General features: G+C 36.1%; 4 protein-coding genes across 11 annotated transcripts in view; 1 reads left to right on the forward strand and 3 right to left on the reverse strand.

Annotated features, from left to right (window-relative positions):
- LOC117669000 (olfactory receptor 14A16-like) overlaps nucleotides 1-25,547 on the forward strand; it is an 82,071-nt gene that overhangs the window by 38,469 nt on the left and 18,055 nt on the right. For 4 of the 6 annotated variants that reach the window (XM_034423091.1, XM_034423089.1, XM_034423093.3 and 1 more), the window contains one exon: nucleotides 150-1,104. In XM_034423091.1, the coding sequence (XP_034278982.1) occupies nucleotides 165-1,100 (936 nt within the window). In that variant the 5' untranslated portion in view covers nucleotides 150-164 and the 3' untranslated portion in view covers nucleotides 1,101-1,104. Of the gene's footprint in view, nucleotides 1-149; nucleotides 1,105-10,822; nucleotides 11,189-25,547 lie in introns of those variants that run through there. The other 2 variants (XR_015733718.1, XM_087891954.1) reach the window with 2 other exon arrangements.
- LOC132712403 (olfactory receptor 5G9-like) lies at nucleotides 4,932-9,140 on the reverse strand. 3 transcript variants are annotated; one of them, XM_087891951.1, is made up of 3 exons: nucleotides 9,061-9,112; nucleotides 8,775-8,812; nucleotides 4,932-7,995 (listed from the first exon to the last, which is right to left on the reverse strand). In XM_087891951.1, the coding sequence occupies exon 3, from the start codon at nucleotides 6,000-6,002 to the stop codon at nucleotides 5,055-5,057; it is 948 nt and encodes a 315-aa protein (XP_087748077.1). In that variant the 5' UTR covers nucleotides 6,003-7,995; nucleotides 8,775-8,812; nucleotides 9,061-9,112; the 3' UTR covers nucleotides 4,932-5,054. The 3 variants fall into 3 exon arrangements, with proteins under 3 accessions (XP_087748077.1, XP_087748078.1, XP_087748076.1); XM_087891952.1 differs by lacking the exons at nucleotides 8,775-8,812; nucleotides 9,061-9,112 and adding an exon at nucleotides 9,116-9,140; XM_087891950.1 differs by lacking the exon at nucleotides 9,061-9,112 and having other exon boundaries at nucleotides 8,775-8,973.
- Nucleotides 12,426-13,352, reverse strand: LOC117669002 (olfactory receptor 5F1-like). The gene has a single exon (XM_034423094.2). The coding sequence runs from the start codon at nucleotides 13,350-13,352 to the stop codon at nucleotides 12,426-12,428; it is 927 nt and encodes a 308-aa protein (XP_034278985.2).
- LOC117668711 (olfactory receptor 14A16-like) lies at nucleotides 21,403-24,256 on the reverse strand. Its single transcript, XM_087894508.1, has one exon. The coding sequence runs from the start codon at nucleotides 22,390-22,392 to the stop codon at nucleotides 21,472-21,474; it is 921 nt and encodes a 306-aa protein (XP_087750634.1). The 5' UTR covers nucleotides 22,393-24,256; the 3' UTR covers nucleotides 21,403-21,471.

Consider the following 25,547-nt stretch of genomic DNA (forward strand, 5'->3'; position numbering starts at 1 on the left):
TATATCTTCCCAAAGCACATACTGTACTTTAAGCATATTAGAACAAAGTACATATAGAATAAAAAGCTCTTATTGTTCCTTTTAGTTGGAATTAGTTTTTTGTAATATGAAAGAAATCTGTATGTAATTTAGTTTTTATCTTTCTACAGGGATGGCATAATGTCATGTCTAACACTACAAGCATATCAAATTTTGTACTTGCTGGATTTTCTGGAAATCAAGAGGCTCAAATTTTACACAGCATTGTCTTCTTGATAACATATCTCTTTGTCCTGGTGGGAAATCTTCTGATTATTTTTTTGATACTGTTCAATCGCTACCTGCGTACCCCAATGTATTTCTTTTTGATCAATTTAGCTATTGGTGATCTTGGTGTCACCTCTGCCATTATACCCAAATCTATTGTTAATACCTTCATGAATTCCAAATTGATTTTGTATTTTGAATGTATGACACAATTGTTTTTCTATGTTTCTTTCCTATCATCAAATTTATTCTTTCTCACTATCATGGCTTATGACAGATACATTGCCATCTGTCACCCATTACACTTTGCATCCATAATGAAATGGTCCACTTGCTTCCAAATGGCAGGAGGAGCCTGGGTGCTTGGATTTCTGCATTCAGCTTTACACACATGGAATATTTTTTCAATGCTTTTCTGCTCCAATATTATCAATCAGTTCTTCTGTGAAGTTCCTCAGTTAATCAAGCTCTTTTGCTCTGATTCTTATCTCAGAGAAACCTGGGTACTTGTCTTTAGTTCATGCTTAGGAGTAGGCTGTCTCTCATTCATTATCTTGAGCTATGTGCAGATTTTTTCCACTGTGCTGAGAATGCCTTCAGTTGAGAAAAAGGAAAAGGCCTTCTCCACTTGCATCCCCCACCTCATTGTAGTTTCCCTATTCATTGGTAGTAGCCTCTTGGCTCACCTGATATTACCTGCCAAATCTCCATCTAGACTGGATCAAGTATTTACTACACTATATACTATGGTGCCTTCACTAATGAATCCAATAATCTACAGCATGAGGAACAAAGATGTAAAAGCTGCCTTTTTGAAATTGCTTGGCTGGAGATTATTTAGCAAACAATGTTAATTCCCCTTTGACGTACCAATTTGTTTGTCATGTTAATTTTGAAATTCATCTTAGGTTAACTGATTAGGCATTTCCCATTGAATGTATATTTTTGGTTCATTTGATATATTATAAATTATGATCTGTTGCATCTGCCAAAGTAAATGTTTTACAATATTGGGGCTCCTATAGCATCAGTTCTATTGGCATTACAAAGATATCTTTCAATAAATTATTTTCATTGTTTGTAGTTTCACAGTTGACTTCCTAAAGACGTTTTGGAAATATGAAATTGTATCAGGAACAAATTAATGTAGCTAATTAATGTTTAAGGGAAATAGGTTTTAAATCAAACGTGGGTTTTAATATCTGATTTTAACTTTTTATGCTTTAACTGTATATGTAACTGTAAGCCGTCCAGAGTTATTATATGGTAAAATGGGTGACCAATAAATTTTATCAATAAATAAATGTAATGTGGGGCAATCAAAAAAGAATCAATTACTTTATTGGATAATTGTGTGCAAAAGATATTTAAGGCTAGTGACATGGAAAAGGTTTCTGAGTTACCCAAAGATTGGCAAGGTTTCTGAGTTACCCAAAGATTTATGCTTGTTTGTTTGAGTATGTGTACATAGTCAGGAATGGTATATACAGGTCTCCTAAGTGATTTCAGTTCTTGATATCAAAGTTGGGGTTTCTTCTTATCACTTTTTTTTAAGGAATATTTTTTATAGATTTGTGCCCTTCTAAAAATATTAACTTAGTTTTCCATATCAGGACAGCAGCTTCTGTAGCATATGATGGGATGTCAACAAGCAAGAAATTGCCTTGCAATGCAAATTGTGGCTTGCATCATGACACCATTTCTGCCCTTTTGCTTTTTTTTTTAACCCCTCCATGGGATCATGCTGAATCAAAGTAATGATTTTGTCATAACCATGAACACTGCCAAATTATAAAGATAATCTGCCATTGTTTTTATTCATTACCAATACAGGTAGACTTTATATCTCTCCCTTCACCTCTTACAATACCAGACAACACAGTATCAACACTAGAGTCCTTCAAGTTTCTAGGTTCTATCATATCTCAAAATTTAAAATGAGATATATAATGTCAAAAATATCATCAAAAAAGCACAACAAAGAATGTTCTTTCTGGGCCAATTCAGAAAGCTCAAACTGCCAAAGAGTGCTGATTCAGTTCTACAGAGGAATTATTGAATCTGTCATCTGCACCTCTATAACTGTCTTGTTTGGCAATCAAACAAGACAGACACAGACTTCAATGGATAATTAGAACTGCAGAAAAAATAATTGCTACCGACCTGCCTTCTATTAAGGACCTGTATACTGCACAAGTCAAAAAGAGGCCTTTGAAAATATCTACAGACCCCTCACATCCTGGACATAAATTGTTTTAACTTCTTCCCTCAAAACAAAGCACACCAGAACAGCAAGACACAAGGACAGTTTTTTCCCAAATGCCATCACTCTGCTAAACAACTAATTTACCCACAACACTGTCAAATTAACTACTAAGTGTAGTTCTTCTCTTCCTTATTAGTACCTATCTCTTCCCACTTATGGCTATATCCATGTTGCTTGTATCTTTACAGCTTATATTATTTTTATTGTTTCCTAGTATTATTTGATTGCTTATTAGTACCCTATGACTATCACTAAGTGTTATATCTTTTGATTCTTGATGAATATGTTTTATTTTTTCTTTATGTTCACTGAGAGCATATGTACCAAAGACAAATTTCTTGTGTGTCCAATCACACTTAGCCAATAAAGAATTCTATTCTATTCTATTCTATTCTATTCTATTCTATTCTGTTCTGTTCTGTTCTGTTCTGTTCTGTTCTGTTCTGTTCTGTTCTGTTCTGTTCTGTTCTGTCCTGTCCTGTCCTATCCTATCCTATCCTATCCTATCCTATCCTATCCTATCCTATATTATATTATTACTATATTATACTAATTGTCACAGTAGTGACATCCATATCCATTCTATAATACTGCTAGTATGAAAACCTAACACTCAGTCTGAAAGCTGAGACTTTTTTCAAATAGTTTCAAATGTTGTCTTTCTTTCCAAAATAGATAAATGTCACAGACATAATTGTCTTTTATAGCTGTGATAGATGCATATGTTAAGTACTGTAGAATAATTGCTTGAATGAGATAGTAGAGGTACTCTCTTTCTTTTTACTATGCACAGCTATATTTATGGGAATTGGTGAAAAAGCAGAACTGCTTACAGCAAAATGTCCAACTTTCCTGTCTACTTTCATCCTTTCCCAGAGCTATTTGTTGGCAACCACCTGCTATCCTCTCTTTCCTCTTCTTTTTCCATCTGTGCTTTTTACTGAGAAAGTAATAGGAAGGTATTTGCTAAGGTTTCTTTGTGTGTGCCAAAAACCTATCTTCAACTCTTTTTTGACCTGCCTCTCAGCTGCCCCTCTGGGCAGATGTGGTGTGATGTATCTTCTCCTGTGTCTCCTGCTAAGTACTATCCAGTGTATGTCTTCCCTGAAGGCCTCATGCTTCAATCTGCAGGGAACTGCCTCCCTCTATGCATGTATGCGTTGAGTTTGGGGTAAAACATGCCCCTATTTCTAGGTTTTCATTTATCTTCTCCTGGAAAAGCCTGAAGCTGATGTCTTCATCCTCTTCTCCCACTGGCATCAGAAATGTGCACTTCCATAATTTTATTTTTATTTATTTATTTTTATTTTGTTGAGTACATATTAGATAATATATTTAAGTATAAGCATGAATTTAATACATAAAATGGATACAATTAAAGGGAACATTAGGACAGGGATGGTAGGCAGGCTGGTGCTCTTATGCAATTGCCAGCACAACCACAGTGATATCTTTTTCCAACCACCAAATTCCCACAATCAGTCCAAAGACATTTACTTGATGTCTCAAAACAGCTAGGAAAAAAAAAATATGGCAACCTCTCTTTGTCTTTTATCTATTTCTTACTTTCTGCTTTTACAGTTTAAACCAGCAGCATGACCCTTAGCAACTGAGGAAAGGAGCTTTCTCTCAAGCCTTTAAGCCCAAGCCCCTGCATGCAAGGTTTGACCAGTCAAAATGCTAACTGCATTTTGCTCCACAACAACCATTGCTAGTTACCAGATCTTCTCTCCTCCCTTGTCTCATCTGTCTACTAAAATCATAGCTAGATCAAAACTCCATGTTTGAACCTAATCTCTACATTTTATTTTTATTTTATTTGCTAACTCATACATACCAGCTCAGTAGCATACAAACTTGGATTGGGGCAAATAACCAATATTCAGTCCAGTTGGGGCACTTTCAGATCATTTGTTCATGTGTCAGAATAAGAAAACAGCATCAGATTTCACTGTGTTGTCAATTGGTTTGTACGGCCTGCATGGGGAGGAGATCAAAAATTCTAATAAATAGGGAAAAATGTCAGATCTTGGAAATTTAGCAATGCACAATAGCAAAGTGCTTCACTCCCAAAGCGATGACACATTTTCTCTCCAAAAAAGCATAAAATATAACATTCATTAGTTGGGTTCTTGATGTTCACGCAAACATCATATATATACATATACATATACATACACACACATATATACACAAACATATGCATACACACACACAACACACACACATTGATGAAAATTCAATATGCCAGTAGAAATGAAAGATGAATATAGACTACATACTATCATATACCATAAATTCCATCAAGATTTGTGTGTGTGTGTTGGGCAGGAGAATCTGCAAAAGAGATGGAAATAGTTGAAAAAGGCAAATGTCACTCCCATTAGGTGTAACAATAAAAACCATATGGCACCTATTGTGAAGTTATTTTCTTTTATTAAACTGCATTATTACAAAATAATTAAAGGTAAAATGATTTTTCTTTACATAAACTACTTTAATGATTTTGTATGGGTCTTGATTCAGCTATAAAAACTTCCAATTATAATTTGATCTTTCCAAGAGCTTTCCAAAGAGCCCCCTGCACTTCCTTGTTTCGTAAGCTATAGATCAGGGGGTTAAGCAGTGGTGTAATGATGGCATATAGTACTGAAACAAGGGGGCCTTCTTCTATAGAGTGAGCAGAGGAAGGACGTATATAGGTGTAGATGATGGTGCCATAAAATATGCTTACCACAGTGAGATGTGATCCACAGGTGGAAAAGGATTTCATCCAACCACGAGCAGTGCGAATTTTGAAGACAGAGGAGACAATGAATATATAGGAAAGAAGGATCAGGCTGAATGACACAATCATAATGCCCCCAGACAAGGTGAAAGTCACCATCTGGCTGATGAAGATGTCAGAGCAAGATAAGCGTAGTAAGGGAGGAATGTCACAAAAAAAGTGTTTGATTTTATTGGAATGGCAGAAATGTAGGGAAAAGACCATGGATACAGTAATAGTAGAATTCAAAAAGCCAATACTCCAGGAGGCTGCCAGCAAACGTAGACGTATTGTTTGGTTGACTAGAATAGTGTAGTGCAAGGGGTGGCAGATAGCTACATAACGATCATATGCCATGGCTGAGAGAAGGACACATTCTGTGGCCCCTAATGCACCAAAGAAATACAATTGTAGTGCACAACCTATGTAGGAGATGGTTTTGTCCCCTAACAAGAGATCCCACAGCATTTTGGGAAGAGTAGTGGAAATGTAGCAGATCTCAACAAAAGAGAGATTGCCAAGGAGGAAGTACATTGGAGTTTGGAGATGCTGATCTATCCTAATCAATGTAATGATGGTTAGATTACCAGTTAAAGTAAGCAAATAGAGAAACAGACCTATAATAAAGAGAGGAGTCTGGTTGTTTGGGTCAGTAGAGAAACCAATTAAGAGAAATTCTGTGAAACCTGTCTGGTTCTGATTTTCTGTCAGTCTGATGTCCATCTTTTATCAGATTATTTCAGTTTCTTGGGCTTGAAGAGTCCTCAGCTGTTACCAACCAATGCTGGTACTCCCAAAAGTGACAGTGGCAAAAAAGACTGTGTCAAATAATAGTTAATTTATAAATCAGTTTTGTGCATTGCTTCTTGTCATCAGGGCAACTTCACATATAGGCAGCAGATCTAGATCAGGATAAAAAGTCAGCTGTAGTGAGCTGGCAGGCCACTGGCCAATCTGTACTAGAACCTCCTTAAAAACCCCTGCTTTGTGGGTTTCTTGCCCCCAAGAATGTTGTACTTTAAATATTATTCCTGTTCTTGATGAACAATTCACACTTACTAACAGAAGCTAGTAAATCCTAAATAATATGATGGAAGGATTGAGAACCTTTTAATTTCAGTTTCTTTCAATTTATCTTTTTTGTGGGTATGACACAACTGATTCAATGAATCCAAGAGCTTTACTCTACATTAAAATTTGTTTTAGTACTTATATTTGTTTTGTTTATTTGTAAATTTGCAACCCATGTACTCTTGAAAAGCTTTCCTAGATAACTCTATTTTCAGTAATGTCTAAAAAGCTAATAGAAGCTGAGCTAATTGAATAACGGGGAGAAGGATATTCCAAAGAGCAGGTACAGCAACCAAAAAGCAGTGCCCATAAACGTCCATTATTCTTACCTCTTAAAAGTGAGAAACTGCTGGCAGATTCTTCAGGAACCTAAATGTGAGGCAGGGGGATATGGAATATTTAATCTTTAATTATATAAAGACACAGTCTTTTCAACATCTTAGTGTCATACAGTAATTCTAGAAAGTTCCAGAAACAGAAAACAGAGCTAGAACCATTTCCCCCCTTTTGCTTTATTAAATAAGGAACAGAATAACAGAGTTATAAGGGACTTCTGAGATCTGCTAGTCCAATCCCTGCTCAAGTAAGAAACCTATAGTCATTTCAGGCAAATGGTTGTCCAGTCTCTTCTTAAAAGTCTCCAATATTGGAGCACTCACAGCTTCTGGAGGCAAATTGTTCCGCTGACTAAATGTTTTAATTGTCAGGAAATTTCTTCTTAGTTCTAGGTTGGTTCTCTATTTGATTAGTTTCCATCCATTGCTTTTGTCCTGCCTTCAGGTGCTCTGAACAGTCTTATAATTTCTGTTATGAAAAGTTACCATGATAAGTGTTTGAATCAGGTAAATGGGATCCATGTCACCTTATGACCCAGATCTCAGGGCTTGAAAACCCAGGGCTATTCTGAAAAGCACTGTATCAGATAAGGAAAAAAATACAACAATTCCACCTGCATTTCATGGTATACTTCTGTTCCATTAAACATTATATTTCCTGCTAACTCTTTGAAGCAGCTCTGGGATAGAAGAAAAGACTTTAGAAGGAGCTGCTTGTAATGCTTTCAGTAAGGGAGGCCAGGATCAAAGTGTAAAGTGTAATCACAAGCATAAAAGATGTATGAAAATGTTAGATTTCTTTTGAAAACCAACAGAAGCAGGTTAGAACAAATGCAACAAGAAATAATATGAGAGACAAAAGTCATTTCCAGTATTGGCAATGGCTAGAATGATCATTATGCATCTTGAAAATTGGCTTCAGAGCCATAGACCGCTACAGTGGGAATTGTTCCATTGAAAAGCAGATGTAGAAAAGAAAGAAATTACCATCCAGAACAAGAACCCCAATGTTTCCTTAATAAAAGAAGCATGTGCAGTGCAAACATTTTGCATTAGAAAGGGACACAAATGCACAAAGTATATAATCAGTTTGTATTGATTCCAAGATCTGAATTTCTTTTGCAGATCCAGCATCTTAATTAATGAATTCTTAAACATAATAGTGGAGAATGTATGTAGCTCAGGGTTAAATTATTGGTTTGTTGTGATTAAGTAATACTTGAAATAACTCTTCCTCAATTTCTTCTTGCCTTGGTGTGCAGATTTGCTTGATGCTATTTCACTCACTGTGGTTTTGCCTGCTGGTAGCCCTAAAAATGGAAGAAGCAGAATAATACTACTAATTGATAATCAGCTTTTTTCAAATGCTGTTCAGATGCACTTAGATCTTCATTTCTGATCCATTTTCCATAAATGGAATTCTACTCAATATATTCTTATAACACCCTTTCTACTTGTTATTGCCTATCATTGATAGATTAGTTTACAGCTCACGGTTTGACAGCACATTACTAAGTTGTGATCTGGACTTTATCTAACACATATTGTAATTAACATTTCACCTTCATATTGATGGATGAAATATTAAGAAGTAGATTCTCAGATGCATACTCGAATTAAAGATCAGTTCAAGATCAAAAAGGTTGAAATCTACTGTGCTGTGCCATCTTTATTTAATGACTGTAACCTGTACAGATTTTTCTAAATCAAAAATAGATCTGGGAATATTTTATTTTCTGTATTTTACATTGCAAACTTCTATTTTGTTTCCTCTGAAAGAAAGTAGATTGATCATACAAACTGAAAGCAGTCAATCTTTTTGCTTTCAATTGTCTGAGATAATGTTATTTCTTTCTGCCCTTCCATGGAGTAATTAGTGAAAATCTTGTTCACTTGAGAAAGCTTCTGAAATGAAGTCTTTTTTTGTTTACTTTGAGCTCTTTCCACTGAGGTTACATTAAAAATATATTGAAAGGAAAATTAAAAGTAACATTTTGGAAAAATAAAAACTGAAAATTAAGATAGTTTTTTAGCTTTTTAACAATGAATCATTCAAGTATGAATGAAGTTAATCTCATGCAGTGCTTACCTTGCATTAAATCCCATTGAATTCAGTGTGACCTACTTCTAAGAGAGATGTCAAAACTATTATAAAATATATTAAGTACTCAACTTTCCTTTTTTTTTTCACACTATCCTTCATGCCTCACTTAGAATTTCCTTTTGTTTGCATTTATATCTATAATTATGCTGCAGTTGTTTTTCATAGTCAGTTTCCCTGGGGCTACATTAAGTAATTACCATTTTAAAAAAAGCCATAAATTTTGTTATCCTTGTTTCTTAGTGAAAACAAAGAATGGAAAAAAACAACTCACTAGTGTATATTCAAAACTTTTAGAGCATTTGCACTTACAAAACTTTTAGACTTACCAGTATTAGCTATACAACTCATACTAAGATGGATAACATCAGCATGACATCATAAAGGGAAGTCTGTTGTCTCCATGCAGATGGCTTCATTACAAGCCAAGCTGAACTAGCAGTTCATTAACACAATTTAAGTGAAGACTTAGACTAATATATGGTTATGTGGTTTTATAGAAAGTACATCAGACAAGATGATCAAGAAGGCTGGTAGGGCCTCATATTATATAATGGTTTCCAGGTCTGTTTTCTGAAGTTTTACATTTTATTCAATTCCAATATTAATAGAAATCATACTTTAAAAGATGACATGGATTTATCATTTTTACAAAACATTGCATTCTTGTGTTGCAATTACTGCTTTGATGTAATTACAGAGTTTGAGTTAGATCTAGATAAGTTTTCAATTATTTTGTCTTTTATAAAAAGAGGAGTAGAAACAGGATTTATCCTCCCCATAATTAATTACAGTCAAAATTTATATTGTACCATCTCTGATCATTTGAATTTTACAACCAAGAATTGAAGTGAAGTAAGATTATATTTCACTGGGTTGTTGTGGGAAAAATAGGAGGCAGGAGATATATTCACCATATTGAGTGAAAATATTATAATAGATTTTCAATATTTTATCTCAATTTAAACACTATAGTAGATCATTTCTAGAAAATGACATTTATATACCTTTTCTGATATTCAGTGGTAATCCAGATCTCAGAGTTTGGCCAGAAGAATGATTCAGCTCCAACAATGTATATACATGGGCAGTAATACTTAGTTATATCTGAATGCAGATAATAAATAACCCAGTGGACATCAGGAAAAAAATGAGGGTCTATCTCCAAAGGATATCATTTCCCAAATTTTAAGAATATTGTTGCATTGATGCTGGACTAAGCCACAACTGAATTACCCATCCCAGGATTTGAATGAATGAGTCAATGAAGATTTCCACATGAGAAACTGAGAGTATTCAATCATTGTTTTGCTGATTTTGTTTACTAAATTTATTCTAATATTGAAATTAAGCATAAGGACATCTTATAAATAGTTGAGATTTCTAAAATGTACATTATATACCATATTATATTTCCAAGACGGATAGTTAAATTTTAATCCTAGCATCTGCTTTCTTTAGAAGACTAAATTAAGATTGGGATCAAAATGGATTTTATATGTAGATTTTTTTCAGCCATGTGGTACATATAATACAGATTTATATGTGTATATTAAGTAAATGAGCAGAACAGATATTTCTAAATGGGTAGAAGGCACATTGATCAGTTTTTCCTTCACCAGATGGAATTAGAGTGAAAGCACATAGATCAGTCAGTTTCATTGCAGACTATATGAGCATGAAGCTGGTCTTTCTCCTTCAATTTATTAGATCATCCTGAATATGCATGGTCCAGGTTCTCATATCCAAACAGAAGGTATCAGAATATACAGTAACCATAACCAGTTCTCATGTTTGGATGGTACACAATTCATAGTGCTGTTCTTGATCAATGCATACCATCAGTCTAACACAATGATAATTCTGCCACCATCAGATAGAAAGCATAATCAGACTCTTAGCTCTAGATCATACCTTCATTTCAAGTTGGAATAGAGGTAGCATATCTGGTCTTCAAAATTTAAATAAGCAAAAACCAAACAAAATTTTCAGTCTTCTATGTTCACTCTTTTCCTTCCTTCTTTTCTTTCCTCTAGAATCTCTCCCAGCCTACGACTATCATTCATCAAACACCAAAAACCATCCGAACTCCACTACAGGTAGCCAGTGAAATATGATCATGACACAGTCTGTCTATTGCAGTTGTTAAATCATGATGGTTGTAAAACACACAACTAATCCAATTTTATGGTAGTGAAAAATTTGTGGCAGGTATTAAGTGGACACCATGCTCACAAAGTAAATGCCATGGTCGTAAAGTGAAAAGCAAGGTGATCATTGTTATTGTTAGGTGACCACTGCAGTTGTTAAGTGAACTCATTGATCACTATTGTGCAGTTTTGCCAAAAACTGGAAGTAAGTGCTGGCTTTCAATAAAACTGTTGTAAAATGTGGTAAAATTATTATGGGATACCACAAAACTCTGTAAATGCAGCTGTGTTGCCGAGCACCTGAATTTCAGTCATATGACTACAGAGGGCCCTCAATCATCAGAACTTTGAAACTGGGTCATAATTTGCACAAAAGTAGATCTGTCATCACTTTGAATGGTTGCTAAGCAACTGGTCATAATTTAAGGGCTACTTATATGGATGCTGAGGAAGCACAATTTCTCTTTCCTGGCAAGCAGCAGTAGACCTTTCATTCCTAATGTCAAATGAATAGAGTTAGAAGTACGTCTCTAAGACAAATAAGGAGTAGTAGCATTGTATACAAAGTAATCTTCTCTAATAGCATATGTGGGAAGCTGAGAAATGTGATTATAGCTTTGTAATTCAATATGTAAAGGACGGTGTTGGAGTAATGAAATATAAGGATCCTGCATTATCTAAGAATGATTTTTATTCAAGCCCACTTGGAGGCTTGAGATGAAAGCGAACTCCACTAATGTATGCAAGAAAAGTATTATTTGATTGTACGGCATGCAGAATTACCATGACTTTCATCATGATCACCATCATCATATACATTGACTATTAATAATTTTATCTCATTCATATTTCACAGTTACTTGAAGCATTAATCACTACTGATTTCAAGACTTTTCTATCACCATGCCTTTTTTTATTTTTCTTGTGGATACCACTGAATTAGAATTATGATTCTGGCACTATCATGAGGATTTCTGCACCAAAAAGCTGTCAATGTTATAATGTATTGCTAATACAGGCATGCATTATATCATTGCATCCTTCCAGAAGTTAAACTGTTCTGGAAATTTTACATTTAAACAGAGGCCTAAGGCTGAGACTTCTAGATATAAGTGTTTTTTTTTAAGTTTCGTTTTTGACTTTTTTTTCATTTTCATTCAAATTTTATTTATTTCCGTTGCATCATTCATACAGTATAGTGCAGCAGATAGTTCATTAAGAAATAGGAGTGGAAGTAATTACCAGTTTTATGGGAATATACATACTGACACTTGAAAAACCAATATTCCTTTCCTGCTCTTCCTATTGTATCTATTAATATACATCAAAAATCTAATTATCTTTTACTCTCAGAAACTGATTTAGAAAGATATAGGTGGGAAAGGAGAACAAGCAGTCAAGCTCTCTGTTATCAATGTATTCATGGACATTTTACAATGGATTACATCAATTTCTTTGATTGCTGCAAGAACTTTTAGAGGTGAAAAATTTATTTCTTTCCAAGCACATTCAAAAATGCTGCTTGCATTTCCTTATTTCTGAAGCTGTAGATCAGAGGGTTCATCAAAGGAGTGAGTACTGTATACATCAGAGAGATTAAACAGTCTTGTTCTACTGAGTGACCAGAGGATGGACGCATATAAGTAAAGATAGCAGTGCTGTAGAAGAGGCTAACTACAGTAAGGTGGGAGGCACAAGTGGAGAATGTTTTGATTTTGCCTTGAGTTGTCTGGATTTTGAGCACTGCAGAGACTATAAAAAAGTAGGAGAGGACAATGAAGGAGACAGTGGTTACCATAATGCTTCCTGAGATAATGAATGTCACCAGCTTAGCAAGGGAAATATCAGAACAGGATAAACGCAGAAGAGGTGGTATGTCACAAAAGAAATGCACTATTATATTGGAACTACAAAAGTTCAGGGAGAAAACAAAGGCAGTATTGGTAATGGCATTAAGATTTCCAATGGCCCACGAGCATGTCACCAGACACTGGCAGAGAGGCTGACTCATGAGTAAAGTGTAGCGCAATGGCTGGCAGATGGCTGCATAACGATCATATGCCATGACAGAAAGGAGGGCACCTTCTGTGGCAGCAGTAGTCAGAAAGAAGTACATTTGGAGAAAGCAACCAGTAAAGGAAATGGACTTGGTCTCTGAGAGGAGGTCCCACAACATCTTTGGCATGGTGGTGGTGATGTAACAGATTTCTGTACAGGACAGATTACTCAGTAAGAAGTACATGGGAATATGGAGGTGCTGGTCAATCTTTATCAAAATAATTATGATCAAATTCCCTGTTAAAGTGACAATGTAGATCAATAGACCAGCAGCAAAGAACATGATCTGAAGTTTAGGGTCATCTGTTAGCCCCCAAAGAATGAATTCTTTAAGATTAGTATGATTCTTTGTTTCCATTTTGCTACTGATTTCTCTCCAATGAACATGATAGGATTCCTTAGGAAGATTTCAGGAAGAAACAAAAACATAGTAAAATAATTAAATATGTATGTCCATCGATTTAAATTTCTAACAATACGTTGAGAATCTATTGAATGACATAGATCTGCATTTTACTAGGATTGCCATTAGGGTAGGACACCCTATCAATGAATTTATTTAATGTTGAGCATCTGATCAGGTAGGATTAATTTTTCATCTAAGGAATTTTGTCTGTGACTTCTTAAGATTTGTCTAGCAACATGGTATTGTACATTTCTTTGAATTTTTTGAGCAACTGAAAATCAGGGGGTAAATTACTATGCTTTTAGCATAGTAGTTTTATTCTAAAATTCTATTAGCTGGCATGATTTATGAAATGATTACATAATCATTTCATGCAGAAACAGGAATTCAGTCCTCTGTCCCCAATGTTCTATCTTTAGGTACATACACCTCGGCTACTAATATTATATCTAGATAGTATTAAGAGAATGCCAGCATTACTTGTCTTCATTTTGTTTTGGAAAACATAAGAACCACAAAATTACAATTTGATTAACAACTGTGTTACAATAAATACTTCAGAGTATTTGCCCATCTTTGAATTATATCAATCAGATTAAAACTGTAATCTAAAAAAATACATTTCCTTTGATAAAATATATATATTTAACAAAATTATTTTAGATTAACTGCATCTGATGTAAAGGACTTCAACCTACCATGTATCTTGTTACTGTTTTGTCATAGATATTCAAACTAATCCTGCTGCTGGTTATAGATAAATATATTTGCATTTTCATTCATCACTTTTCTAATTATTGCTGCAGTCATAAATATACCCACAATGCTGTAATGGTTTATTTAAAAAAATAGTAATTTATTTGCTACTTTATTTATTGTAATATTCTGAGTAAGACATTAGGAGATCTAGTGTGGTAAAGTGATTAAGATTTAGACTAGATATAGGGATACCCAGATTAAATTTATCAATCAACTAAGCAAGCTCATGGGGTGACTATATACTAGTCACATGGTTTCTCAGACAAATGTAGCTCATAGGGTTCTTGTCAAAAAAAAAATCCAAAACTAAAACCAAAGAAGGCAATGTGACACTTGGAGCTTGTAGACAAAATGAGAGATATAAATGTAATTAATAAGTAGGATGGATGGATGGATGGATGGATGGATGGATGGATGGATGGATGGGCGGGCAGGCAGGCAGGCAATCAGAAAGACAGATAGACAAATAGACAGACATTATAGATCCATCCGCCCATCCCCATTGCACAATTACAAATTTAGCTTCCTTTTCTGCTCACATAAATACACAAGGGATAATAATGAACATAATTTGATATATTATCTATTCTCATTGGTGCTAAAATATCAGTTTTTATGGGCATTTAAAAAAAATTAAATTAAATTCTTAGTTCTTTTTATGCTAGCACTTTTTAAATAAACACACACAGAGTACATTCAAATAACTTTAGATGGGGATTTAGAAATTAATTACTTTTAGCAAGGAATAAAAATATAGTTATAGTTATGTGAAACTCTACCTATGTCAAGGGAAAAAGAACTCCTAAATTCAGTTCATTTGAAGAAAATGAAATGTTCTCAAGGACTTCTAAATTTGATTCATCTGAAGATCTAAACTATTTAAGAGAGCATTTCATTCTCTCCCAATGAAATATCAAGAGAGAGAAAAAATGAAAAGGAAGGAAGGAAGGAAGGAAGGAAGGAAGGAAGGAAGGAAGGAAGGAAGGAAGGAAGGAAGGGAAAATTGGGCAAAAGACTTGAATTCTTTATATGAAAAGTACACAACTTTATACAGAAAAACTATAAACTAGGATATGAAGCAAGTACACAAATAACACCAGCACGCATAACACTTCCATAAGAATTGCATATACCCTGGAGTTTTTTCACACATTCAACATTCCCTCTTCTACTCCCCCGATCCTTCACTGAACACTGAACAGATCTACAATAACCTTTTAAACCTTAAACAATAAAAACTGATGAAAAATACCATGAATCAATGAATTATACTGCCAGTTAAATAATAGGATACTTTTTAAAAGATTGAAATAATGTCTTACTCCCTAAAAAGCTACAAGTTCATAAGGTAATAAAACTTTCCTAATGATGGAGGAGGAGGAGGAGGAGGAGGAGGAAGAAGAAGAATTCAGCTATATCTGAAGTTTATGTCATGTACATTTAAGCAAATAATATGAGAAGTTTTGTATCTATGGGGAAGAAATACTCTCCAACAAAGCTGGCATTCCTTCTATTTTTGGAAGGATGCCACAATGTTGTTGTTTTTTTCCAATCATGAAGTTTTGGTAATAACTCTTATTGAGATTGCAGATTATTGAACAGAAACCTTTATATTAATGTGTGCCTAGAGAGGGAAGGAGAAGAGTAGTGGCTTCCTTGAGCTTGGAGGACAACATGAGTGAGACAAGAATGTCATGTATGCAATTTATTTAACAGAAAATATCAGATCAAAGCTTTTTAAAACATAGATTAGAAAATTATCTAGAAAGATTATGAGTAGGTTAAATGAGAAATGTTTATATCAACAAAGGAAAATAACTCCAGTAATTGTTTCAAGAATTTGGAATAATTGATAAAATATGCATTCATTACCAGAAGTGGGTCAGAGAAGATGCTAAGCCAGAATTAGTTGTAGCCAGTAATAGGAAAGGGTTGAAGCACCAATACAAGAGCAAGCCATGCATAATACCAAGCTTTGCTTGGATTCTAGATAAACTGTTGTGGAGCCAAAAACATGTTGACCCAATTCTCAGAATAAATCAATAACATGATGATAAGCAACAAGGAAGCAACCTTAAAGCATGGTGGAACAAATGCCGGAATGGTTTTAACTTGCATTTATAAAGAACATAATTTTTTTTTAGAACTCTTTTTAGAATTCTGGAACAAAACATATGTAGTAGGGAGCATAATAAAGATGAAAAAACAAAAAACAGAATGCCCCTTGCTGTACCCAAAATTTTGAACATACATCAGAAACTTCAGGGTCAAACCTTACAACAGATTTGACTCTTTCTCAACAAATTTGATATAATTTATACCTGAAAGGACAGACGTTCAATTTCCAGAATAATAGAAGGGTTAAAAGCAAACCTTCATTCCATTGTCAATACTTTCCAGTGACAACATTGAAGTCATGAACTTATCAACCTTTCATTTTTGGTGGCTTTTGATTTGTAATCCTCTTATTTTTCTGCTTGATGAGTAATATGAGCAAGATCTTGGGATATTTATAGCCCCGGTTAAATTTTCTGGGGACTATTGAACCCTCACTACTTATTAATATGGTCTCAAGTGGAAATGGTACAAAGGGATAACTAGTTACAAACCCAAGACAGCCTTTGTTTATGTTATGAGCAGATATTGTCATCTTCCTTTATATTAGAATCAATACAAAATTGAAAAATGTAATCTAAACTAATTTAAACAAGATAAATTAAATTAAATTAATCTAAACTAATCCAAACTTTTTAATTATAATTTTAATGCTGGCTCTTTGGCTTTGAAGCAGAGATGAGCATTGCCCCCTAGAGTTGGGAACGACTAGCACATATAGAGGGGAACCTTTACCTTTAATCTTCAGAATAAGAGGTTACTTGACTGAGATGGCCATGAATTAAGATTTGGTTTGCTCAACATATTTATGGCATGACAAGGTTAAAGTAAAAGTTGATTTTAATCATCATTTTGTTTGATGTATCAGCTTATGAGTTTGGAATATATATGTGATGATGCCTCTCTGGGTGTCTCCCCTGGAAACTTTTTTTTTTTTTTTAAGGAAATGGCGGTGAATCTAAACTGGTGGATTTATAGTCAAATAATATCTTTTAATTTTGGTGATCCTATCCTCAAACTCAAAGAGGAGATAGAATCAGAAGGACATGTCTGCCATTGGTTTACATATGTACAATTGATAGAAAGATTTAACTTAAATAAAAAAAAATATGGGTTTGACATTGTAAAAAATGTATTGGAAATCCTACTGCTTGGTAGCGATGAACGTATTACTAAGCTTTATAAATTGCTATTGAATTTGAATTTGGACAATGGCTATGTAAAGCATGGCATAACTCAGTGGACAAGAAACTTTGAATATAATGTAATGCTTGAACAATGGGAGACTATTTGGACAAAAGGTCTAAAAATTTACACTAAATTATAATTTAAAAGAAAACTTTAATGAGAGGATGTATTGTTGGTATTTAACACCAGATAAGTCATCAAGAATTTATAAAGGTATTTCAAATGAATGTTGGAAATGCAAATATAAAGAAGGGAACTTCCATTGTTTATGGTGGACATATGAAAAAGCAAATATATAATAAGCATAAATAAGATATATAAAAAGCAAATATAATATAGAAAATTCTCAAAGTGAATATAAAGATAAACCATAAACTTTTCTTCTGGGTTTAATGGAAAAAGACTTGGAAGTTTTTTGTTTTTTTTGGGGGGGGGAACTTCAATGTTATATATTGAAGATATATAACAAGATTTATTTATTATTTATTTATTTATTTTATTAAATTTGTATACTGCCCTTCTCCTACTGGACTCAGGGTGGTGCACAGCCAAAATAAAAACATCCCAATACAAAATTTAAAATTTGTTAAAAGAATTAGACAACTTTGGCCTAAATTTAAAATCCCAACTAAAATCCATAGACAATTAAAAATCTAACATCTCAAAAAGGGGGGGGGGGTTACGTCAGCCCTGCTTGGTGAAAAAGAAAGGTTTTTAGGGTACGGCGAAAAGCCCGGTATCATACGTATCTCTGGGGGCAGATCATTCCAGAGGGCAGGTGCTGCAACAGAGAAGGCCCTCCCCCTGTGGGTTGCCAGCCGACACTGCCTGGCTGATGGCACCCTGAGGAGTCCCTTTCTGTGGGAGCGTACTGGCCGGTGGGAGGCTATCGGCGGCAGAAGGCGGTCCTGCAAATACCCAGGTCCAATTCCATGGAGCACTTTAAAGGTGGTAACCAATACCTTGAAGTGCACCCGGAAGACCACCGGAAGCCAATGCAGCTCACGCAGGAGAGGCATCACATGGGAGCGCCCCCTCGCTCCCATAATCCCCTGTGTGGGGAGCCTACGGGTGCTCCTCAAGGGGAGCCCCATGTAGAGAGCATTGCAGTAGTCCAGGCGGGAGGTGACAAGTGCCTGAGTGACTGTGTGTAAGGAGTCCCAATCCAGAAATGGACGCAACTGGCGAATCAGGTGAACCTGATGAAAAGACCCCCTGGCCATGGCCATCACATGCTCTTCTAAAGACAGCCGTGCATCCAGAAGGACGCCCAAGTTGTGAGCCCTCTCCGTGGGAGCCAATGACTCGCCCCCAATAGCCAGCGATGGCACCAGCTGGCTATATTGGGACACCAGAAACCACAGCCACTTGGTCTTGGAAGGATTGAGTTGAAGCCTGTTACTCCCCATCCAGATCCACAAGGCCTCCAGGCACCAGGACATCACTTCAAGGGCATCGTTGGGATGGCCTGGGGTGGAGATGTACAGCTGAGTATCGTCAGCATACTGATGGAACTCCACCCCAAAGCCATGGATGATCTCACCCAGCGGCTTCACATAAATGTTGAACAGAAGGGGTGAGAGGACCGGCCCTTGTGGCACCCCACAAACAAGGCGCCTTGGGGTCGACCTCTGCCCCCCTGCCAACACCGACTGCGTCCGGTCAGAGAGATAGAAGGAGAACCACCGCAGAACAGTGCCCCCTACTCCCAACCCCTCCAACTGGCGCAGCATGATACCATGGTCGATGGTATCAAAAGCCTCTGAGAGATCTAACAGGACCAGGATAGAGGAACAACCCCTATCCCGAGCCCTCCAGAGATCATCCACCAATGCGACAAATGCTGTTTCCGTGCTGTGCCTAGGCCTGAAGCTGGACTGGAGCGGATCCAGATAAATAGCTTCATCCAGGTATCCAGGAAGCTGTTGCGCCACCACACTCTCAACAACCTTCACCACAAAGGGAAGGTTGGAGACCCGACGATAGTTAGCCAAAACAGCCAGATCCAGAGCGGGCTTCTTGAGGAGGGGCCTCACCCCCGCCTCTTTCAAGGTGGGTGGCAAGACACCCTCACCCAAGGAAGCATTGATAATCCCCTGGAGCCAGCCTCACGTAACCACCTGGGAGGCCAGCACCAACCAGGAGGGACATGGTCCAATAAACATGTGGTCGCTTTCAGCCACCCCAGTATCCTGTCCACGTCCTCGGGAGCAACAGGGTCAAACTCCTCCCAAATGACATTCTCAAGACCGGCCTCCATCATCCTGTCTGTACCTACCCAATCAGAGACCAGGCTTCCTGAATCTGAGTGATTTTATCGTGCAGATACCTAACAAAGTCCTCAGCATGACTCTGCAAGGGATCCTCCCACACTCCCAGATGGAGGAGGGAGCGGGTCACCCTAAACAGGGCAGCTGGGCGGTTATCTGCCGATACGATAAGAGCAGAAAAATAGTTAGATTTTGCCACTTTTATCGCCACAAGGTAGGTCTTAATATGAGACCTCACCCGTGTTCAGTTGGATTCGGAGTGACTAGACCTCCAACTGCTCTCTAGGCATCTTTTCCGGCGCTTCATCTCCCTCAGCTCCTCGGAGAACCAAGGAGCCAGGTAAAATTGGCGATGGGTCAGAGGTCGCAAAGGCATGACTCGGTCCAAAGCATCAGCAGCCGCTCTATCCCAGGCGGCCACCAGCTCTTCAGCCAAGTCATGAGTCAAAGCCTCAGGAAATGGTCCAAGCTCCATCTGGAATGCATCAGGCGCCTGGGGCGGAACCATCTGGTCTGTTCCACCTCCCTGCAGCGGGGTGTGCCCGTTAGAAAGTTAAGCCTAAGGAGGGAATGATCCGACCATGACAAGGACTCAATCACCGCCCTGAGTCCGAAAGGAGAAGGGCGGTATAGAAGTTTGAATAATAGATAAATAAATAAATAAATCGCTACCACCCCTATTACTCGTAAAGATTACTTTACGAACAAAAATAGAAAGATACTTTGATTCCTTCAATGGATGAGTGGTTACAAAAATTGATAGAGTTAGCAGATATGGCCAAATTGATTGCTTTGATAAAAAAAAAAAAACAATTACTTTTGTTTCTACTTGGAAACCTCTTCTGAACTTTGTGCTTGAGGTGGAAAAAATGAAACTTTGATTTTGGGTTTTATCGATTAATAGGTTTGTTGTTATAGAAATGGCTAGCTTATATTATTATGAAAAAGTAAAAAGTTGAGGTTTGATGTTATTATCTTATTCTACTGCACCAAAGGGAGTTGAAAGTCAGTTTCTTTTCTTTCTTTTTTTCCATTGCCCCACACTTTCCCCTACCCTTTCCCTCCCCTATTTTTCAACTGTTTTCTTTTGTATTTTTGTATTACATATTATAAACAAATAAATACAGAGAAAAATTATTCAGTGATATTTATATTATGGTACAAAGATACAATCACAGGAAATTGAATGAAATGAAATTATGTTTAATCTAAAAAATGGCATATAAAGGTTAAATTAACATCAAATGGGCTCACTGTGTTTTTGTAGATAGTAGAGTTTAAAACATATAGGTAGAAGTTCTCTTGAAAGAGGTTTAATAGAAACATGCCTGCAATAAAACGTGTTCATCAGGGGAATAGCCTGCAACAGGAATCTTTCTGTATTAGAAGCACTCAGCAGAATTTGGATCAATTTGACACAAAATGAGACAAAGTCTATCCATAGATAGGCCTGAGAAAACATACTGTATAAGGGTGAATAAACTCAGTCTCTTTTCCGATCCCACTTAAATTTAATTATACATACACGCATATGCACACTTCATGTATGTATGTGTGTGTCCATGTCTCTCTGTGTGTGTGTACGTGTGTGTGTGTGTGTGAGTGTGTGTGTGTGTGAGAGAGAGAGAGGGGGGGGAAGAGAGTATTCACTTAATATCCTGCTTCCCACCACTACATACAATGTTACACTCAATCCTCTTTCTATCCATACATCTGAGGAAAGTGAATGAAGGAGAACATTAAACCACCCAGAGAGTGAGATGGTTAAGGAGCTTCCATAGAGCAGTTTGTATATCTTTATTCCTTATACTATAAATGATTGGATTCATCATGAATGGCACAGAACAGTAAATCACAGTAGCTACCAGGTCAAAATCAGACGGACATCTTGAGATTGGCTTCAAATAGGCAAAGGCACAGATGCAGATAAATAAAGAGACAACAATCAGATGAGGCAAGCAGGTAGAGAATGCTTTCTGTCTTCCCTTCATGGAGGGTATTTTCATTACAGCTCTGAAGATTTGCATATAAGAAAGTATTATGAATATAAAGCAACTGAAAACCAGAAAGGCACTGAAAACTAGAATCCCAATTTCTATGAGATACAGGTCAGAGCAGGAGAGTCTTAATATCTGGGGGATCTCACAAAAGAACTGGTTGACAACATTGGAGCAAAATGTGATAGAGAAGGTGCCACCAACATGGACTAATCCATAGAGAAGGCCACTGACCCATGCAATTATTGCCATTTTCACACAGGATTCCCTGCTCATCATGATTGTGTAGTGCAATGGATCACAAATAGCAACAAATCGATCATATGCCATAACTGTGAGGAGAGAGACATCTACAGCCATAAAAAAGATGAGAAAAAACACTTGAGCAGCACATCCAGTATAGGAAATTGTTCCGATGTGGGTCATGGATTTGGGAATAGTGACAGAAATGGCACCAAGATCAGCAACAGAGAGGTTTACCAAGAAGAAGTACATAGGAGTATGAAGGTGGGGATTAAGGACTATGACAGTGATAATTAGGAAATTACCCATCAGGGCCACCAAGTAAATTGCCAAGAACGTAACAAAATGTATAGTTTGAAGTTCTTGGATCTTGGATAAACCTAGAAGCTGGAATTCAGTCACCGTGCTTGTATTGAACATTTCTTCCTGTGAAAGTTTCAGGGACCTATAGAAAATCAAATAGTATACAAAATAGAATAAATGCTATCATATTTCTCAACCTGAAGTTCTTCCCTGTCATGCTACAGTACTGTGCCCTCATGAACTCGTGAACACATGTTCAATTTTAAGAGCATGTTATGGACAGTTCCATAATGCTGCCTCAATCAAGTTGGAATCTGTATATAATTCAAAGACTGTGAATAGTGGTATATAATTTGAACTCAGAAAATCAGTCCAAAATTAAGGAAAACCAAGCATATCTATCTATCTATCTATCGATCTATCGATTGATCGATCTAATCTATCTATCTACCTATTTACCTACCTACCTACTTAGCTAGCTAGCTATCAGCATGAACAACCTAGATATCAGAAAGAATCATATTTGAAATATATCTATATTCATTTGGCTGTTTTTGTTTGCATTCCCTGGAAAAATGAAAAATTGAGACAAATTTAATCAAAACAGTTGTATAATTATATTACAAAATTATATTATATTCCAGGAATGCAAATTAACATGGTTCCAAATTATTAACTGCCTGCCTGCCTGCCTGCCTGCCTGCCTGCCGGCCAGTCTATTGGTCTGTCAGCCTGTCGGCCTGTCAATCTGGTCGGTCCATGCATGCATGCATGCATCCATCCATCCATCCAATCATCCATTCATCCATCCATCCATCCAGCTAACTATCATTCATCTATGATCTGTTTTGCCTCCAGTTTTATTGTTTTAATTTTTACCTGCTTGGAGTTGCTTCATTCTAGAGTCTTGCCCTGGAAAAGAAAAATTGTCTGTGACAAACTGAGCATCTCTTTTGCTTCTTGTCTCCCTTCACCATAACCCAAGTTATAATCTTCAATCTATACAAATATTCCAGCGAGATATACCCAGAAGAGTTGGGTGATAGATGATTGCATGTTTTCTGTATTTAGCATCACTGATTACTTGTGAGAATTGTGAATTGGAATTCTTTCTCTAAAGTTTTTACTGGATAACATCAGAAGCCAAACATGATTTATCTGTATAACATGTCCTTATGAAGAATACAAAAACTAATAGGTTTATTTTCATTATCCAGTTGTCCCATAACCAAAATGACCAATATTAATTTGTTTAGGATAGGAGCAGACAATATTACTTTGTATGAATAATCCACTCTCCATGAAAGTGAGTTTAGGATGCATTTTATGCTCGATTTTTGAAGAAACTTTTCTATATTATATAATTTCTAGGGTTGTACATCTCAAATAACATTAGTTTGTTGTAGCTAACTTCAGCAATCCATTGCCTCTTCGACTAAGTCACTGCTTACCAGGCTTTTTAATGTGTTTTAGAGCTATTCTTACCATTAATATAACAATAGCACAATGGCTCTAAGATTTCTGAATTCAAAACTTAGTAGTAAATCCTTTTCTGCCTCCCCCCTCACAACATTCCTACATTTTCCTTAGTAAGTTTTTTTTTAATATTAAAAATATTTAAGCAATATTCAGAGCTTTTATCTGACACCAATATTTCTTATTCTTATTTCTCTGGTCACAAGATTGCAAATCAGATTACTCTGGATTGAGTATGAAAGTCTGATAAAGCAGTGCTTTCCACAGTTGTCTCTTTTTTTAAAAAAAACAAGAATGAAGGAGATTAGCAGGTTTAAAATGGAGTATAAGTTTCTAGACCTTTCTGAATATGAAAAAGAAATAAAAATATGTCACCAATTCTTTGAAATATAATGATCTTCCTCAATGCCAATTCAAGGAACTGACCAGCTCAAATAAAAGTTATAGCAAATTGCAATTAGTATTTTTGAAGTCTTTTTCTACTAATAAGTGGATCTTTGATTAAAGAAAATTTGCAGGGTCTAGACTCACATATAGAATAAAATGAATATTCTGGGAATAAAAGAAGGATAGAGTCAAGATGAAATCATACTGAATGAATTTGGATTGAACACAAAAATCATCATTATGAAAGAAGAACCTTGGGATAGTTTGATTACATAGGGAAGAGAAAATGAAAAAGAGATGACTGACAAAATTATGATTGGAGGGAGCCTATTATCTATCTATCTATCTATCTATCTATCTATCTATCTATCTATCTATCTATCTATCTTCTATCTATCTATCTATCTATCTATCATCTATCTATCTATCTATCTATCTATCTATCTATCTATCTATCATCTATTATCTTTCTTCCTTCCTTCCTTCCTTCCTTCCTTCCTTCCTTCCTTCCTTCCTTCCTCCTTCCTTCCTTCCTTCCTTCCTTCCTTCCTTCCTTCCTTCCTTCCTTCCTTTCTTTCTTTCTTTCTTTCTTTCTTTCTCCTACCTACATTTTTTAAAAAATAAATAACTTGAGGCAGTGAACATACGAATGCTACTTTCTTTTTTTTCTTCCTATTTGCCCACAAAATAACCCTGATGGTTGATTTTAGTAATCAATATTCTTTAGTGGTCAATATTGAATAAGACTAATTCAATAATGAGAACTAAACAAAAGGAAATGAATTGTGTAAATGCAGTATAGATTATGGGATGTAGGTTCATTAGATCTGAACCAATTTACAACATACTGTACACCTTCTTGAATTTTTTTCCCTTTTTATTAGCAAAATTAAGCATGTTTCAAATTTTCCTTTTATCCATATAATATATTTCAGGCAATATTTCTTTACACCATGCTTACTTTTCTCCACTTTTCTGATTTTGTTATGGCATAACCATAAAGCACCAGTTTAATTACTGTATGCCTAGCACTGTACTTCAAACCTACTTACATCTAAATTTATGTGGAACTTACAGGGTTGATTTAATGTATACAGTTCTTCTATAATTCCTTCCTACTTCTTTCTTAGAGTAATCTACTGTATGTATGCAGGCCGGCAGTCTTCTAAACTGGTTTTGGTTTATAAGCATAGCATCATTATCTCGTTCCTCTCCTCCTCCCCTTCCTCCCCCCTCCCCCTCCTCCTGGCGTTCCATGTTCTTTGCAAGGCCTTCCTTCGATTCAAATTCTACTGTGCCCACTGCTGAGCTATGGTTATTTTGAAAAAAATATTTTTATTTATTTATTAGTCATATTTCTATGCCGCCCACTCAGACTATGGGCGGCTTTCACCAAAGACAGTATACTA

This window comes from Pantherophis guttatus, chromosome 4, assembly GCF_059756535.1.
Source record: "Pantherophis guttatus breed Tessera chromosome 4, ASM5975653v1, whole genome shotgun sequence".
Classification (NCBI taxonomy): domain Eukaryota; kingdom Metazoa; phylum Chordata; class Lepidosauria; order Squamata; family Colubridae; genus Pantherophis; species Pantherophis guttatus.